Source organism: Chamaea fasciata, unplaced genomic scaffold (assembly GCF_029207755.1).
Source record: "Chamaea fasciata isolate MVZ Bird 193981 ecotype frontalis unplaced genomic scaffold, bChaFas1.0.hap1 SCAF_41, whole genome shotgun sequence".
Taxonomy (NCBI): Eukaryota; Metazoa; Chordata; class Aves; order Passeriformes; family Sylviidae; genus Chamaea; species Chamaea fasciata.
In genome coordinates, this window is record NW_027094126.1 from 632,797 (window position 1) to 652,412 (window position 19,616).

Genomic DNA, 19,616 nt, shown 5'->3' on the forward strand with positions numbered 1-19,616 from the left:
AGCTCACGCAGCACCATTGACCCTCGGAGCAAACAGGGTTTTACAGGGCCACGGGGTGATTTGCTGCGGGGTTTATCTTTCCTTGAAGCTGTGGGTCCATGTGGAGATGTGGAGATGCCCCAGGGAGGTGCCCACTGTACCCAGGACACCCCCAGGGATGCTCTGAGGGGATCCCCAGGGTCTTTATTCTCTGAAACCCCTCCTGCTCTGTGTTTGGCCCCAGAGTGGGAGCCCCAAGTTCAGCTGCCCATCCCTGCATGGGTGGAAAATCCCACCTCTCCGTCTCACCTCCACTGTGCTGGCGGCACCTGCTGAGTGCTCGGTGGGTGTTGGAAGCTGCATCTTCACTAAAGATGGGAATATTCACCATTAAAATGTTTTGACCAGGATTCCTAAAGAGATTATTGTAGCTGTGAGGGACGAGCCCCCGCCTCGACCCCTGGGAGGGACTGAGCTGTGCCCTGCAATTCCCACCCCTCCCAAGCGAACTGAGACTGCAACACCTCAGATGAATAAAACAAACTTTTAATAATGTACAGCAGAAATCGACAGCCTGGTTTTATATTAAACAAAAGATTTCCTATCTTACACCGTATGTACATTTGCATACTGAAGAGGTAAAGTGGCTAAGTGGCTATTTTCTTACAGTCCTTTGCTAAGAAAATGTACAAAACCGAACAAATCAAAGGGGCAGAGAAGTACCAAGAGTTCTGTCCTGCAGCCAACGTACCGCTGATGGACCCCCTCCTCATCCTGCACCGGGCTCCCCTCGGAACTGCCTGGAATGCTGCTTTATTTCCCCAGAGCTGCTGCAAGTTTTGGAGCCAGGCAGCAATTCCCACGTGCTCCGTCAGCTCGGCAAGCACCGGCACCCCCGGGCACCAGTTTGCATGAAAAGTGCTGTGTAAATGCTACATGGTCAGCGTTCCTGCCGCGGATCCCGCTCGGTTTTTCCCCATCTCTCCTGAAACAAGGCTTTTCCTAAAATCCTGCTCATAGGGACGCTGCCCCTTTTCCCTCATCCCTTCCCACCCGACCCCGCTCGCTGGCCGCTGTTTGGTTTAGCGTTGAGGCAGGTGCAGTGTGGCTACAAGTTGGAGGGGGCGAGTTCAGTGCAAGTTCCGGAGCCGACGGCACCCGTGGGGACCTGCGGCCGCTGGGATGGGAGACCCAACCCCACAACGGGGAGCCTGCAGTACCTACAGCTGTGTGATGTCCCCTCCTGTCCTTCCCCCAGCTGCCAGGGCAGCCCAGGGGCTTTTCCAATGGCCTGGGAGTCCTCAGGGCTTGCAAGTGCCCCCCCCTCGGCTCCTAAATGCAGGTTTAAGGGGAACCCCTGGCTGAGATGTGACTCAGGACAAGCTGGGAGGGGACAGGGGACACCCATCCCTGCTCCCACAGCAGATCCAGGCTGCCAAAAAAACTCCTTGGGGGATGCAAAACGGGCTCCTAACACGATTCAAAAACCATACTCCTCACTTTATACAAGGTCACGGACACACAGGGAACTGGGGGGAGGACAGACAGGGACACAGACGGCAAGAACAGAGGGACTGAAATAAAGACTTAACCCTGGCGGCCGGAGCAGAGATGAAACCTCACCTTAGAGAGCAGGAGCAAGGTCAGAGTAGAAACATTTCCAGTGTAAATCAAGCTGTGCATTTGGTTTTTTTCTTTTTTTTTCTCTTTTTTTTTTTTCTTTTTGCAGTGATTTCTTTACAAACCAACAGGTCAAGAGGTAATAATTAGAGATTGTTTTTCTGCTCTTAGAAAGAATTAACAATATTCAAAAAAGTTAAAATCCAGACCCTCCCAGAAAACAACAACAATAATAATAATAACAATAATAATTAAAAAAATAATAATCAAAACCACTCCAGTTAAAAGTTATGGCTTCAGAGTTCTCTACTGCAGACACTGACCTGACCTCCACACCACGGCTCTTCCTGACTGCCCAAATCATCACGGCAGCCATAGCCCTCACTTCCCACGTTCGCTGTAGTCACCCCACCTCTCCCTCACCTGGATTCGCCACTGAACCAAAAGAAAACCCATGCAGATCCCCCCACCCCACACGGAGACACAGCCACTTCCACATTAGGAGATATTTATACACCTATATTAAAAGGATGGATGTTGATTTCCCAACCCACAGCTGCTGTCAGATCCTGCCCAGCGCCTCCGGGAGGTGCAGAGTACCCCCAGAAGTCAGATCACAGAATCACAGAATGAGCCAGGTTGGCAAAGACCTTTGAGATCATCAAGTCCAACCTATGACCTAACCTAACACCTCCCCATCAACTAAACCATGGCACTGAGTGCCACGTCCAGTCTTTTTTTCAATCACGTCCAGGGACGGTGACTCCACCACCTCCCTGGGCAGACAATTCCAGTGCCCAATCACTCTTCCAGTGAAGAATTTTTTTCTGATGTCCAACCTAAACTTCCCCTGGCGCAGTTTAAGGCTGCGTCCTCTCGTTCTGTCAGTGGTTTGCCTGGGAGCAGAGACTGACCGCCCATCTGACCACAGTCACCTTTCAGGGAGTTGTAGAGAGCGATGAGGTCTCCCCTGAGCCTCCTTTGTTCCAAGTTAAACAACCCCAGCTCCCTCAGTCGTTCCTCACAGGGCTTCTGTTCCAAACCCCTCACCAGCCTCTTTGCCCTCCTCTGGACACCCTCCAGCCCCTCAACGTCCTTCCTAAACTGGGGGGGCCTAGAATTGGGCACAGCCCTCGAGGTGTGGCCTCACCAGTGCTGAGTACAGGGGAAGAATGACCTCCCTGCTCCTGCTGGCCACACCATTCCTGATACAGGCCAGGTGCCATTGGCCTTCTTGGCCACCTGGGCACACTGCTGGCTCATGTTTAGTTGGCTGTTGACCAGTACTCCTTTCTGCCTGGGCACTGTCCAGCCACACCATCCCCAGCCTGCAGTGCTGCATCATCAGGCCCCCAGAAATCTGCCTGGGTGGTGGAGTTGGGAATTGTGTTCCCGGGAGAACTGAGTCCTGTATTTCCCCACAGCGCCTGCTTCATCTCTGACACATCTCAGCTCCCTGCTACCAAGAATTACAAACCCCAGGGGCTCGAGACAAAAAAAAAAACAACAACAAAAAACCAAAAAAAAACAACAACCTGGATTCCAGGAGCGATTCTCAGTTCCTTATTTTGTTTCGTCTTAAAAAAGAGGAAGGGGTGGCAGTGAGGCAACCTGATGGGACGTTGTGGCAGCCCATCGGGGAGCCCAGGGATCCGCTCTGCAGCAGCCTGTCCAAGCTCCACGACGCTCACGACTCAGCACGGAGAGCACCAGCGCAACAGCTCACGAACGAGGACACTCGAGATTTTTTTTGCACATGCACAGGAAGCACGGACAGAGATGAGCCACCCACGGGCAGACACCGCACGGCTATGGAGGAGATGACCAGGCACAGGGACACGCGCACCTCGCGCATGCAGACACCGGCGCGCCCCGACGGCCGTCAGGGCGCTGCTGAGTTGGACTTTTTTTTTCAAGCTTAAGAAAAGGAGGGAGAAACGGTTTCGTGAAGCTGATCAACTGTTCCGGCTCAGCCTCTTGGAAGAGAGCACCATTTGTTTTGCTTTTTCTGCATTAACGTGCCAGTCCCTGGAAAAATCCTCGAGAGTACGGCAAGAAAACCTTCCCTTTCCCTTCCCACTCCCGGCACCGAGCACCCGGGGGTGGCTCCGACCCCGCCAAGGGGTGCTCAACGCACGCTGAACTTTACAGGGATTTCCTTGAAAGGAACAAAGAGTTACGATCATGGCTGAGATCCCTCGGGTGAAGTACCTCTCAAGTCTCCACGCTCTCAGGAGGTGATCACAAAAGGTTTCGGATTGTTTCATACCCGAGCAGGGAAGAGAGCAGCTCTGTAGGCTCCGTCCCCCTGCCTAGCAGCCTGCAGGTCCCGCTGTCTGGTTGTAGCAGTAGGTTGGGCTGAAACACGAGGTAGGCCTCCATCACACGTCTACTCTAGCACAGCAGCTCCTGTGCAGTTTCCTCCTGCTGAGGCTCAGAGCCTAAATTTTCACATCTTCCTGGACACTGAGCTGGGAGAGGGTTTTCTTAATGCGGAGGGCAGTGAGCCGAGCTGCTCCGTTGGCGTACCAGCACTCCCGCATCATCTTGCCCATCACCCGTAGTGCCTGGGCAAGAAACAACAGCAAATGTCAGAGCTCTGCTCTTCCCCTGACCCCACGATGGTCTGACAGGCTGCTGCTCTGCCTGGGCACTGACACAGCCTTCATATCCCCCAAAATCAGGGCACATCTTTCAGTACTTGTTACCTCGTCATGGGGGGAATCATGGAGTGGTTTGAGTTGGATGAGACCCTAAAGCCCATCTCATTCCATGCCCTGCCATGGGCAGGGACACCTTCCACTATCCCAGGGGGCTCCAAGCCCCCTCCAGCCTAGCCTTGGACACTTCCAGGGGCAGCCCCGGCTTCTCTGTGCCAGGGCCTCACCACCCTCACAGGGAAGAATTTCTTCCCAATATCTAACTCTCCCCTCTGGTAGTGTAAAGCCATTCTCCCTTGTCCTAGCACTCCTTGTAAAGATTCTCCCTCCCTCTTCCTTGCAGGCTCCCTTTAAGTACTGGAAGCTTCTGTTCTCCAGGCTGGACAATCCTGGTTCTCTCACCCTTTCCTCACAGGAGAGGAAGGGGACATGGATGAAAGCAGACCTTACCTCGTAGCTCTGCCACCAGTTTGGGATGTTTGGCCGCAATTTCTGGTCACACACGACCTTCCGCATCTCCTCAATGGAAGGATCAGAGGGTACAAGGTCGTAGTAGGGAAGCTGATACTCCTCATGGATCCCTGAAAGGCAGAGCAGGGAAAATGAAATTCTGGGAACAGGGACCAGGGCCACTGTGCTTGCTAAAGGCAGACGGATAGAGGTTTGGGCTCCATGACTCACTGCTGAGATGCGTCAACACTTTGCAGTTATTTAGAACAGAAATGAAGAATCTGGAATTGGAGTTAACAAGAAAAATTCAGGGAAATAAAATGCAGCTGCCTGAACTGGAACGGAGTCAGCAGGCTGGGATCAACACCTCCCAGCAAGGCGCCAGGGTCACTGAATCTCCACAGCAGGGGGACTGTCACACGTGGGATGATGCTGCGGCTGCACGTGCCAAGACATTTATACTGATCTGGGGGAGTTCCCCACTAATCAGCACCACCATTTCCTGAAAATCCGTCCAAAGGTACATCAGCCACCAACACCCTTGGGAGCACCAACACCCTTGACCCAACGCTGGCTGGGCTTAGCAGCAGCCATGGGTCACTTCTGTCACCTCCCTCCGTGACGACACAGAGGGATGTGTCCTCCCACAGCCCTGCTCTCCCTCAAACCCCTCAAACACCTGGAACCCCAAGGCTGGGAGACCTGGGAGCCAGCGTAGCCACTGGCCCAGGCACAGAAAGGACGTTACCTCCTGCATTGCACCTTCGGGCAATCTCCCAGTAGACCAAGCCCAAGGCGTAGATATCGGCACATTTAAATGAATCAAAATGCTTCATGTTGATGGTTTCATCCAAGACTTCTGGGGCCATGTATCTGCACAGAGAAAGGAAAAGCATTTTGCATTCTCAGAGGGAATTCTCTGGAAGATAGCATATGATCAGTTTTCCCACACAGCATTTCCCAGCAGAAAAAGCTCTCCTTGGCACAGCCACCATCAGAACAGAACTGGACCCTGTGATAGAAGAGAGTGAAGAAAATAAGTCAAGAACAACAGCCAGCAGGGAAAAGAGGTAGAAATATCCCAAAACTACATCAGGCTCCCAACAGAAGGTCCCAAAGCCTTTAATGAGGCCAAGCTCGTTGTCCTGTATTACATGAGCTCCTGGTGCTGGGTTTACATGGCCGTCACCTCCCAGTGTGGTGACACCCAGAATATCCCTTCAGCATCAACTCAGGCATAAAACTGACCCTGCAAGACACTGGGAAACGCTGAATTCAGAGGATTCCCCGAGTGCTCAACCAGCAGCTCAGGCATTTCCAGTCACTCAAACACCTTCAAGGGCATTTTCCTACCGTTTGGTTCCAACCCTTTGGTTTGGTGCGATGTCGATCGTGTCCGTGACGGAGTCGTGCCGAACGGCCAGGCCGAGGTCAGCGATGGCACACGTGCCGTTCTTCTTCACCAAGATGTTCTTGGATTTCAGGTCCCTGTGGGCAATCCCAGGTTTTCCTAGCAGAGCAAAATAGAAAGCAGCAAGGGTCAAGCTGGGGAAATCCATTTGTGGAACTGGCGCAGAGGCAGCACCGGATTTCAGGGCGTTAAACCCAGTGTTGCAACACTTTTTCCTGTTTAGACTCATAAGGAACGGAGCAGGGAAAGGCTCCAATCCTGTTTTGGAGGCAACACTGATGCAGTGGCACCCAGAGGCCTCAAGAGGGACGTAAACTCCACATCCCAGCACAGGCGCAGACGTCAGGAGTTAGTGATTCTGCTTCTGCCTGTGCTCACATCCCACCCAGGCAGCGCCAATTTTAGGATGGGATGTGAAATGGTGATATAACTCCTGGGAGCGAGCGCCAGGTTAACCCACTTCGCAGCCAGCCAAAGCAATCGCTCTATTTCTGGTCAATAACCACCAGATGAAGCCGGGCTGACTCAGGCAGGGTTTGCTGCACAGCACATCAGCTCCCTTCAGCAATCCTGCTTTATCCTCCCCTCAAGAATTCCCAACGCCTTTTCCAAGTCAGCTTTTACCCTGAGTGCCCACGATCTCCATATGCAGGTGGGCCAGCCCGCTGGCAGCAGACAGGGCCAGCTTGATCATGCCCTCGATAGTCACTGTGTAGCGATTCAGGTAGTCAAAGAGAGACCCGTGCTCGTGGTAGTCAGACACGAGCCACAGCTGAGTCCACGTCCCATTATCTGCAACAGGAAAGAGATGGAGTTCAGGCAGATCCAGTGCAGGGATGGCCACTGAGCGTCCCACACACTTTTGGGACAGAGCAGAGCTGCTGAGTAAGGCTGTGGCTCAACAGGGCCAAGTAAGAAATGGCTCAAATCAGCCATAGCATGCCAGGCAGGACCAGAGCAGTGACTTTCCCCCCCGTGCCAGGCACTGGTGAGGCAACAGCTCGAATCCTGGAGTCAGCTTTGGGCAGTGTAGAGGCCCAGAGAAGTTGACTTCAGTCAGCTTTAGTCCCCCAGGACAAGAAAGACATGGAGGTGCTGGAGTGTGACCAGAGATGGGCAATGGAGATGGGAAAAGGTCTGGCGAACTTCTGAAGAGCGGCTAAGGGAGCTGGAGGGCTCAACCTGAATAAAAGGAGGCTCAGGGGGGATCTTCACATTCCGTTCAACTCCTTGACAGGAGGATTGAGCCAGGTGGGCTAACAAGCGACAGAACCAGAGGAAATGGCCTAAAGTCGCATCAGGGAAGGTTTAAATTGGGTATTAGAGAAAAGCCCTCGGAAAGGGTGGTCAGGCACTGGAACTGGCTGCACAGGGGTGAGGCCTCTGCTCTCAGGCACTTCTCTCTCACCTTTGTTATCCGCAGCGATAAATCCCAGGATGTTCTCGTGCCGCAGCATCACAGTCTGATAGATCTCTGCTTCCCTGAACCAGGAACGCTCCTCACGTGAAGAGAAGATCTTCACAGCCACGTCACCTCCACGCCACCTGCCCCTCCACACCTCCCCAAAGCGGCCTTTGCCGATGATCTCCTGAAGGACGATCGTCCGAGCCACGGTCCGCTGGACAAACAGAGGCAAGCCTGGGGACAAGGAATCGAAGGAGTGAATCTCCTGAAACCCCAGGGGCTGAAGAAAGTCCTCAAACCCAGCAGGCTCTACATTTGAGAACAACCGGGAGGTTGAGCAAGACCCAAAGCAGGGAATGGTGGCAGCTCCTGCGTGGGATGTGCCACTGCTTGGGCAGCATCTGCATTTCGCTTTGAAGCAGAGATCCGGCACAGAGCAGTTGGGGAACTTCTGCTCCACGACAGATCAAAGGAACTGCAGCCTCAATATGCAAAGAATGGAACTCGATGAAGTCAGTTTCTGCTAAAAAGCAGAAAACTTCCAAATTTTCTCTTAAGAAAGGAGTCCCAACATCGCTGCCATTGCTTACAGAAAGCACGGAGCTCACCTGCCCACAGCAGGCATAGAAGAGACCCCAAATATTTTATATACAGCAGCAGATGTACTGCTGAATATTTATTCCCTGGTCAAATATCAGGTTGTGACATTCTCTGCCTCTGTGGATTTTCCTGCAGTTTCCATCTGCTGCAAAATTCCTTATATTCTTCAACCCAACTACCTTCCTAGTTTAAAGCCACCACTAAATGGTGACTTTTCATCTATTCTGGGGATTCCTTTAAGTGCTACAGAAACAAACACTGCACATCATCCACCTGGGAACACCCAAGGGTTCTTTGGGATGAAATGGGCTGTGCAAATGCACTATTTGCACTGTAAAACGTCGATCTGCTGGCAAGCTCCCCATTTCCCTGCAGCTTTGATGCAGGTGACATCCTGCATTCTCCCCTGAATGCCAACAATGCACAGGTTAGCAGTTAATGTCTGTTTCCAGCCCAAATCCCGTTCCAAGGCTAAACTGGGAACAGACTGTTTGAGGTATCCTCTTGCAGTTAAGGAGGAGTTTAACTATTGCTCTTACCTGAACAGACACGAGACCAACTGCATGACTTTAAGGAATTTAAACATCTCTTCAAATTACTCATGACAGACCCCCTAAACAGACTCATGACAGACCCCCTGAGCAGACTCTGAGGCAGCAGCCTCACTGCTGTGGCAAAGCTGTGGCAACCACTAGCCCAAAGAAACAACTGCAAGGTCTTATTGGTCATCCCGTCATCTCGCAATACCTGAGCCAGAGCCGGAGGTGGAGAGATCATAGACCAGATCTTGCAAGGTCTTGTCCTTGGAAAGGCACATTTCACAAGAAGGGTCCTCCATGTCGAGCCGCTGGCGGTTGTGATAGACTCGTTGGTGGTGATGGAACACAAAGACCACGATGATCATGACAACGAACACGAGGAAGACGGGCCCGGCAATCACCGCCACCAGCTCCACGGGGCCCCAGCTCGAGGGGGGCTCGTTGTCTTTCAGGTGGCCTTGGGAGGTAAGGGAGGAGAAAAAAACCACACATTTTGAGGAAATTATGGTTCCTTTGAGGACTTTCTTTTAGAGCCTGGGTAGTTTAAGCCTGGAGGTACATCAAACAACAGTGTTAAGGTGGGGCTGATCATCAGGCAGGCAGAATGCAGCTGAAAGCCCAAAAAGAAGATGGAGCTGCAGTAGTGGGATCAGGGATTAAGGGCTGTTCGTTGACTCTTTTAGACAGGAGTGTGTTCTGGGCTGATTTTCCAGAACAGCCTGCAGTTCACCTTCCATTTGAACTCAACCAGTTGGCCAGGGCTCCCTGCACCCTCTTTCCCTTTTGCCCTGCAACAACCAGTGAACTTGAACCTGAAGACAATTATTTGTTGTTCTGAGCACAGATGAGACCTCCCCACTGCTCCCAAGGAAAATGACTCTGCAGTCTTCACAGCACCCACTAAAAACCAGCCCAAAACAGAAAGTAGGAGGTGTGAGGAAGCACCACATGCCCTCTCCATCCCAGGGATGAGAAGCAGAAGTTTCCCACACCCTCACTCAGAGGCAGGGCTGTTTCCCCTGCATGTGTTCTGAACCCAGGCACCTTCCTCCCCACATACTTTGCTCGGAAGCCGCTGCACTGTTCCTCTACTTGTGCTCAGCACTGAAAAGATTTGGAGTCTTGGAAGGGAAGCAACACCAGCTGATAAAAGCAGGGCCAGCTCAGTGACAAAGGGAGCACACACACTCCCATTTGAATTCAAAGTAGTTTGTTATTTCTACTTTACAGATGAAGGAAATAAACCCAGCTCTCAAGTTCATGCAGCAACTGAAGGGAAGAAGTGAAAACAGGGCCGAGAACTCCAAACTCCCAATCCCAAACAGGCAGCTCCTCTCCTCCCACTTCAAACACATGATTTTTCTAACCCTCTACTTACCACTGGGAACCATTAAATCTATTTTGTTGCAAAAATCGGAGTAGCAGCAGTGAGTATTACGCAGATCCTCTGAACTCAGGCAGTAGAAGGGTTTCCCAGCAGGAATCAATTTGGCCTCAGGGATGCAGGTCCGGACGTGGTGTTTGACACCGTCCAGGTTGAAGACCGAGACCATGCAGGCGCCGTCCGTCTCACACGTGGAGTTGGCTTGTTTGCAGTCAGAGCACAGGCATGTCAGAGCTGAAATCAAAACAAGATCAACTCTTTAAAACCCAAGGAGAGCAAGAGCTCAAATGAGAGGAAAGCTTCTTTAAATTCTCCATTTCAGAACGGCTGTTCACAAGCTCTGGAAGAACCGGCTCTGCAAACAGCACAAGGCATACTCAGTATTCCAGACTTGCAAGAATCCAATCCCGGTATGAAACAGAGTGTGGAGGCAGAGGAGCCTTTCCAGGAGGTGCCTGTCCAGGCAGCCCTTTGCCTGCTCCTGTTGCAATCACCACCAGTCATGACCCAAGTCATCCCTGCAAACCAGGCAAGATCTGACCGAGACCCACTCCCGGCCCAACCTCGGGTCAGACTCAACCCAAACCAACAATTACTCAGACTGACTGACCTGATTCCACCTGGGCTGACTGTCCATGCTCCCTGGAGCTGCCTCATCTGGGCTGGCAAGGGGCGACCACCCGGGCTCACAGAGACAAGGAGCAGCTGGCAGATGCCAAACCAAATCCTAACCAGCTGCACGAGCAAGGCGTGCTACACCCGGCTTAATAACTGCTTTCCTGATCCCAGACACTACCTTGGGTCAAATAAAAGCCTGGCTTTTTGCCTGCTCTCCACAAAGATTATTTGGATAAGGAGAAGGAGAAACTCTGAGGCAGATTCCCACATTTTTTTTCCACCTCCCAGCTGTCATTGTACTTTTCTCATGCTGCCTGAGAAACTGTAAGCAAATCCCCAGGCCTTGCCATCCTTGGGAACAAAGAGGAATCCAACAATGTCAAGAAGAAGGGTGGGGCTTGTTTAGCAGCACGCAGGGTTTTCACCAGATTTTCATCAGCTCTCCCAGCCTTCCCAGAGGGAATCCAAAACATGTCCTTACCCGCTGCAGAAATGGGCTTTCAGGTAGGGAGGGTGTGAAGAAGGGTTTGCAAAGATCCAAGTGCCACAGTTCACTCTGCCCAGGCTGATCTAAATCCTCTCAATGTAAAGTCACACACAAACTCACCCTCAACATTTGTGTGTGAGGCCGTGTTACCCGAAGCTTAATGAAAAACAAGCTGCTCCTGATTTACTCAGGGTTGGTTTAGGAGGAAGACACCCATTAGCCCTTATCCCAGAGACCAGGGTAAATCAATCAGGGTAATTGTATTATTATTCACTTAATTCTCTCTGGACGCTGCTCCTCCTTTTCCAGCTGTTGTTGTGAGCTGTTTCAGACGGGTTGAGTGTGGGTGCTTGCTTAGTTTGGAATCAACAGATTCAAAACTGCAGTGAGAAGGCAGTGACGAGCCAAGGGAATGTCTGGAGCTGTGTCAGGAGAGGTTTAGGATGGGTATCAGGGAAAGGTTCTTTCCCCAGAGGGTTCAGGCACTGCCCAAGGGAATGGTCACAGCCCTGAGGCTGCCAGAGCTCCAGGAGCCTTTGGACACTGCTCCCAGGGAGGCACAGGGTGGGATTGTTGGGGGGTCTCTGCAGGGACAGGGGTTGGAACTGGATGATCCTGGCGGGCCCTTTCCAGCTCAGGATATTTCATGATTCTGCAACTCTGTGATTAAAAGCTGAAGAGCTGTTAAGTGAGACACCTTTAAAAAGCGTCACGAGCAAATGGAGCTTATTATCAGGTGCTTCAGCACGGGCCAGTGAAAAGGGACAGGGAAGACTCTCAGACTGATCTGTGTTGAGAAGGGTGGAGAAGACCCATAGATGGTGAAGATTTTGAGAGAAAATGTAACAATGAAAGGAAAAAAAACCCCTCCACTAACATTCACTTCAAACAGCTCCAAGATCAGTGTTTTCCCGTGGTCATCGGAGTGCAGAAAAGACAATTCTGAAAAACACATACACTTGGGGGAACAAAGGTTGGTGATAAAGGAGATTTTATGAAAATCTGACATGGCAAAGAGCACCCAGGGCACATTCCTGCCTTCATGTCTACTTAAAAGGAAATGGTCTTTTAAAGCATCTCCCTTATTACTTATCAAAAGCTCAAGGTACAAATTAAAAACATTTAACCCACACACATTTCACTGTGTAGGTTCTTTTCAGTTTGATTTAGATACAACAAAACTGAACTTTGTTCCTGTTAGACTCATTTTTTGAGGTCTCAATCCCAAGATTTAGGCTGTGGCAGTTTTGCTTCCAGAAGCTCCAAAGCAAACAAAACACTTCAATGCACTAATAAAACTGGTTTTGTAAACTTCTGAGTGAAGTATCTGGCCTGAAACTGAGCATGCCTTTGAGAGGGAAAGCAGAGAAGCAGGTCGTGTCTGCTCAGTCTCATTTGTAGGATTAAAAAAACAACAACAAAAAAAATCAGTTTACCTGCAAGGTATGATACTAGAGCCCCGGCTTGGAGGCAGAGAGAGATCCTTATCTGTTCTGTGCAGAAAGCCAAAATTTCCTGCTAAGGAGGGGGATGCCCCACGGCTTCACCTCACCCTGTTCCCCCTTCTGACACAACTCCTCTTTTTTAACTTCAGTTCTTATGTCTGCACCTCAAAAATCCCCAGGGATTTTTGAGACAGCAGCTAGAACAAAGAGAACACAGCCTTCAGCACATGGCTGTCCTTCTCTCCACCTCTCATCACAGACCCTTGAGGGGCTTTCCAGGTATTGCTGGCCAGAACCTCCAGGCTGCAGGCAGGAACTCTCCAATTTTCTGTGTGCGCCAGGGAGGAAAGGCCTGTCTGCACCGGGGCTCACTGTGAGGCTCCTGGCAAAGAGGAGAATTACAGAGCAACTCATGCAGGTCCAGCAACTCCAGTCTGGTTAACCAGAAAGGCAAATTCCTCTATCAGAAACTTATCAGAAGCCAGGAAAAAAGCAACTGTTGTTTGCCCTCGGGTGGGGGGGACAGAAGGTGGACAGGGAAGCAGAGCCCCCCGCTGGTATCTCCTGGGTGCTCTCAAGAGCAGCCGGGGCAAAGCAGGAGACAAGGAGTGGATAAAAGGATCTTTCATGCCAACAGCATTCTTTTTCCTTCAGGAAGAAAAGCTCCCATTGAGCCAAACATATAATCTCCTTAATAAAAGCAACCGCCTGGGCTGAAGGAAATGGATGGGGTGAAGGGAAACAAAGAGCAGCTCCCAGAGCTGTTCCCCCCCTTGCCCGGGGACGCGTCTGCGTGGAAGGTGCGAGCGGAGCTGGAGCGGAGCCCGCCCGGTCTGCTCCCCACACCGACATCCCGAGCCCAGCCCTGCACAGACACTGCCTGGACAAGCCCAGCGTTGAGCTGCAGATCCTGTGCATTGAAGCTTTGTTCTCACTGCAGAGATGGAGCAGGTTGGAGCAAACCTTGCTGGGATTCAATGCGAGGCCGGGCCTCGCTGCTCTTCCCCAAAACCTGAGACGCTCCTCGATCCTCGACCACCCCAGCCCAGGGTTTGACTCCTTCAAGCCCAAGAGCTGCTTCTGCTCCCCACGACGTTCCCGGGTTACAGCCCCAGCTCTGAAAGGATCCCGGGGCACAGAAATACTCATATCCCCCTGCATCAACCACAGAAAAGAGGAAAAGAAGAGCTGGCTCTCTCCCTCCAAATCCCCCCATGACAACCAACCTGTATTCCCGAAATGGATCCAAACAAACAGGTGGGGGGCTGTAGATTCGGGCTCTATGCTCCAGGGAGACTCAAACACCGAGCTCCGACAGGCAAAGAACATTTCTCCTCCTTCCCCAGCAACTCTCCGAGCTCATTTTGCACGTATTTATTCTCACACAGAGTTGCATGTGTCAAGATGTCTCTGCAGCTAGACAGGGGAAAGTTTCACAGCAGAATCTCCTGCAATGGTGTTAACCACCTTTTGGAATATATTTTCCAGCATCCCCCGAAAGCTGTGCCTAAGAAAGATGCCATTTTCTCAGGGCTGAACTCTACCTGATCAATATGTATGAGGATAATTAACCTGATGATGATCATTGGTAAAATTGCCAATAACCACCCACGTATTTACCAGATAAACAGATTTTTGCAGGGATTGTAGCTGCTGTTCTTTTTCAACAGTTTGAATCGAGGCTGGAAGAATGATTGCCCTGACTTTGAGCCTTTCCAAGGCTCTGGAACAGGAGCTGCAATTGACTGTGTCTTTGTGCAGCACCGAACTTAATGAGCCCCACTCTGGGAGCACCAGTTTCATGCTGCAGCAGCATAATGTCAGCAACAGAAATGGGGAACAATTGGCTTTGTAGTTCTGCTGCTTCTTCGGATGCTTTAATGAAGAGGGACGTGTGTAAACATGCTTGGAAGAAAGAAATACCTGTCAGTGTCTGGCTCTGCGCTGTGCCAAAATAAAGAGCAACCTGTATCACACAGGGTTAGGAATAATATCCATTCCCTCATGGTGAAGGAGCAGAGGTGTGTCCAGGAGACCCTTGTTGTGCTGGATAAAGGAACAGCTCCAAGGAAACAACCAGCTCCTCTCCCGAAGGCAATGATGAGGGGACACTGATGAAGGCTTGAAAGAAACAAGATTTACTTTCCATTATATTATCATGGAATCCTGCAATGGCTTGGGTTGGAATGGACCTTAAAGCTCATCTTGTTCCCCTCCACTGCCATGGGCAGTGCCATGGGCTTCCACTATTCCAGGGTGCTCCAAGCCCCCTCCAGCCTGGCCTTGGACACTTCCAGGGATCCAGGGGCAGCCACAGCTTCTCTGGGCATCCTGTGCCAGGGCCTCCCCGCCCTCACAGGGAGAAATTTCTTCCCAATATCCCACCTAACCCTGCCCTCGGGCAGTGGGAAGCCACTCCCTCTTGTCCTGGCATTCCAGGCCCTGGTAAAGATTCTCCCTCCCTCTTTATTGCAGACTCCCTTCAAGTACTGGAAGGCCACAGTAAGGTCACCCCAGAGCTTCTGTTGTCCAGGCTGGAGAATCCCAATTCGCCCATCCTTTCCTTCCAGGAGAGGTGCTCCATCCCTCTGATCATCCTGATAGCCCTTCATACTCACATTCACCTCGACTGTTATGCTGCTTGGTATCCTCAGCTGGGATCCCTCCACCCCTTGTTGAGATAAATCTGAGTCCAAAGTGACTCCTCTGGAGTCCCCTCCAAGCCCCCAGAGCCAGCTCACCTGCACCCAGGGCCTCCAAACTCAAATGTTAGGCCAGTTCTGGATGCTGTCCCTGCCCGTTTCCTCACTAAGGAGCTGGAGAAACAAGCACAGATCTGCCCTCTCATAGTTACAGCACCACCAGCACCTTCCCTACATCTCATTTCCCCTTCCATTTCTCCTCCTATTTTGGATCAAAACATCTCCCTTTTGCCTCTTGCTGCTGCTTATGGTATCTACTGACCCACTGCTGCTACACGAAATGGAGTTAAAATTAGCTGCAAAGCACTATGAAAAACAAAGCACTTTAAAGCAAGTCATCCAGAAACGAAATATTATCCTGGGATATTTCAAGTTGGAAGTAAGAGGCTCAACTTCTTGGAGCTGGCTGCAGTCCCCTGGCACAGGCTGGACCTGACGTGAAGGCAGCACCACGGCTGACCAGAAAACACATGAAATGGAAAAAAAAAAAAAAAAACAAACTAAAAGAGGCAGGAAGAACGTGCCTTTAAAGTGCAGAACTTTCCCTGCATCGACTGAAGGAACACAAAAGAGCTTCTAAATGAATTGTAAATAAGGAATTGACAGGAGTCTCATCACTAAGAGGTTAATTAGAAGAAGCCTTGATGTTTGTGCTGTTGTTCTTCCACCCAGAACAGGGACACAGGGCTCCCCGTGCCCTCTCTGGCCTCTGGTCTGACACCTTTTGTGTTTCAACTTGTCAGGAAACCAGTTTAGGAGCCGAGAGACCACACACACACCGGTGCTGTGGAAGAACATCCTGCACACCTGATGCCCAGGTTGACCAAGGTTTCAAGACTTCAGACCCATCCTGGCTTCTCTCAAGGCAATTGGCTTTTCCAGGGTGGAAATCCATTGTTTAACATGTGGTCTCTACATTCCCACATCCAGCAATCCACAGGTACTTCCAAGAAGGCCACAAACGGCAGCAAGACTTTATCAAGGGGATTTAAAGTGTAGGGAAAGTTCTTTTTTGCTGAAATGAAATAAATAAATAGGGGTACATAAGAGGAACATAAGCACAGGGCAGCTGAGAGCCAGGGGCTTAAATAAGGAGGACAAAGGAGCTCCCAGCCAGCATTTCATCCCTGTAAAACCCTCAGAGAGAGAGGCAATTCCTGCCTGGTCTGCTCAGGGCAGGACACATTCCCCCTGGTCACCACCCAGTGAACTTTGCTTGCTGCTAAGAGAACTGACGTTTGACTGCGCTCCTTTCGCAAGAGCCATTTCCGGAGCATCCACTCCTGGCAGTGTGTCCAGGGGAAAGAAAAAAAAGAAAAAAAACCAACCCAAGCTGTCTGGCCAAGGAGCTGCACGAGTTCAAGAATGCTTGTTGGACACTGTTTTTAATTTCCAGTCAGAGAAAGGCTTTCTTGGAAAGTTGTGGGATGTAACTGACGGACCGCACGGGGTTTTGCCTGATTTCACCGGGTAAATATTTGAAGCAGGTGTTAATAATAAAATGTGCCGCCCCAAAAATTATTCCCCAGGGTGGGTTTTTGATTTGTTTCAAGCAAAGCCGACCTGCAACACCCCTTTGCAAAGGAGCCTTGATTATTTTCCCTTTTTTTTTTTTTTAAGGAAGGGGCTGGAGGAGTGTTGTCTGCGCTGTTTACTGACAGGCAGAGGTTCCCAGCTCCCCCAGCACTGCAGAAATTCAGATGTTTTTTTCCAGCCTTTCCCGAAAGAAGCAGCTGTTAAATCTCCGGTGTGAAGCACAATAGCGAGGGCAGCCCCGGCATACCAAACAGTGCTGCTCGAGCAGAGAACAATTCCCAGGGTGATTCCCTGCTCCCTGCCACCCTGCACCTCATTCCACGAGCGCAACTCCCTCAGACTCAGGCTGAGCTCACACCTTGTGCCGAATAAAAACTGTTCAGCACACACTGAGCGGAAACAATAGTCACTCATAGAGCCCAAAATCAAAGGCACCGGGAGTCGCCGGGTTTCCAGGGGATTTGTACAGTCAATTGGTCCTTTCCTGTTTATTAATTATGATTTTTTTTTAAATAAAGACCAGCTTTTACCTAAGCGAAAGGCTGAGAACAGCCATGCCACGAGTCTCACCTGATCCTGCTCTGCCAGTTATCACAGAGGAGTTGAAATACCCTTGTAAGGCCGGCTTTTACCTGAGGTTATACCAAAACACAGCTACTCTCCTCCCAAAAGCACATTTCTACCCCCAAATTCCCAGAACTCACAGGTAAAGCCTCACCTGCTGCCCAGGTGAGCTTTGAAGCCATTTTCTGTGCTCTAACAAGCCCAGATCTGCACACACACACACACACAGAGTTATTACCCTCCAACGGGCAGGTGGGAATGCAGAACACAAACGGCGAGAGGTTGGGGAGGAGAAAAATATTCCACAGCGGAACCTGTCGGAGCAGGTACCTGAGTTACACAAGAGTGATCACCCCGATAGCCACAGAGCTGGACTGCGCTGGGCAGCCTCAGGCACCGGGGGCAGAGGCCACCAGCCCGTCCTCCGTCCCCCTGAGAGATGCTGGGTCAAGTCTTTCCTCTGGGGAAAAGGGCCGAGTTCATCCCAAACCAATTTGCTTCCTAAAAGTGGGGCTGAGATCTGCTGCTCCTCCCAAAGCTCAGAGCCCTCGCTCTGCTCCCACGAGCAGCCGAACCGGGCCAGGGAAAGGAAACGGATCAACACAGAACAAACAACCGACACAAAGAGCTTTCCGTCCCTCGCCTCCCTCCAAACAAATATTTACAGTTGTTCCAGTGCAGGAGCTCGGGGTATGGAAAGGTTGCCTTAAAAGCCCAAACGGCAGATTGCAGAGGGGGTGTGGATTGTGCGGATGTTACAGACACGCTGCCATCCCTGGGGCACGGGGGGGCTGCCGACTTCACCCCAGGATGGGCCGCAGGACAACGGGAAGAGGCCACAAGTTCCACGGCAACACGGTGGCACTTCCCACCTTGGGCTGACCCACGCCTCTGTGACAAGCCCAGAAAACACCTCTGAGACCCCCCCCACAAGTCCATCATCCTCTGTAAAAAGCCCATAAATCCCAATTTCCATCGTTCTCCCTCGAAAACCAGGCTGAGGGCTCCTAGATCTCCTCCCAAGGTGAGCACAGGCTTCTTCAGAGCATCCTCTGGCACTGCAGGACCCCCTGAGAGCCAACCCCCAGCCCCAATTGCTGCTTGCTCTTCCCGACACATCCCCATCCCCTCTGTGGGGGAAACTGACTGCCCCAAACCAGCTCCAGTTCGCACAAACCACACACCCCTGCGAGCCCCCGGCCAAGCCTGAACCCCCCAAACCTCCAACACACGTCCTTGGTGCCTTCAGAGTCCCCCCTGCTTCCAGGACCCCACGGATGACAGCCCCAAATCCTTCTCTACACCCTGAAACATCCACCCCTATGTCCACGCCCCGAACCCCTCGGGGGTCTCCTCACAGCCCTGGGGGTATCTCCAGGTGTCTCTCGCCTCCCCCACCCCACGATCCCCCCACCCAGCCCTTCCTGCAACCCTGAAACACCCACCCTTGTGCCTCCCCGCCCCCGAACTCCTCAGGGCCTCCTCACAGCTCCCCCAGCCCTCCCTCACCCCCTTTTTCTCCCCGAGCACGCCTAAAATCTCCCCTCGGCCTCACCCCCGGCCCGCCCGCCCCACAGCCGCCCCCCGGCCCCACAATCGCCCGCCGGCCCCAGGCCCCGGCAGGCCCCGGCCCTTCCCCGCCGCTGCCCTCAGCCTCCGGCATCGCCTCACCGCCGGTTCCCCCCGTCGTCCCCCGCTCCCCCCCTCACGACCCCTCCCCGGTTCTCCCCGTTCCCCTCACGGCGGGGGCGGGGGCGCCGCCATGTTATGCCCGGTGCGGGCCGGGTCCGGCGCCGCCGCTCACTCACCGCGGGCCCCGCCGAGCGGCCCGGCCAGGAGCAGGAGCAGGGCGAGCAGGAGGGCGGCGGGAGGCGGCAGGGAGCGGCGGGCGGCGGGAGGAGCCGGAGGTAAGCGGGGGGCCCGGGCGGCCATGGCGGGGACGCGCCGCGGCCTCGGAGCGGAGCGGCCGCAGCGCCGGCGGGAGGGGGAGCGGGGGCGGGGCCGGGGCCAAGGGGCGGGGCGGGGCCAATCCGCGCGTGCGCACACGGGTCGGGAGGGGAGGGGCGGGGAGGGGACACAGGGATGGGGAGGGGAGTCGTGTGTCATACGTGTGTGATTTGTGTGTGATTTGTGTGTGATATGTGTGTGTTATGTGTGTGTGATCTGTGTGTGATACGTGTGTGTGATGTGTGTGTGATGTGTGTGTGATGTGTGTG

General features: G+C 52.3%; 1 protein-coding gene across 1 annotated transcript; it reads right to left on the reverse strand.

The window, feature by feature from the left end:
• Positions 1–509: 509 nt before the first annotated feature.
• On the reverse strand, positions 510–19,259 carry ACVR1B (activin A receptor type 1B). The gene is made up of 9 exons (XM_066207476.1): positions 19,209–19,259; positions 10,043–10,282; positions 8,873–9,121; positions 7,529–7,759; positions 6,745–6,912; positions 6,063–6,219; positions 5,458–5,582; positions 4,710–4,840; positions 510–4,166 (listed from the first exon to the last, which is right to left on the reverse strand). Exons 2-9 carry the CDS (start codon positions 10,215–10,217, stop codon positions 4,041–4,043), a joined length of 1,362 nt encoding a protein of 453 aa, XP_066063573.1. The 5' UTR covers positions 10,218–10,282; positions 19,209–19,259; the 3' UTR covers positions 510–4,040.
• Positions 19,260–19,616: the final 357 nt, after the last annotated feature.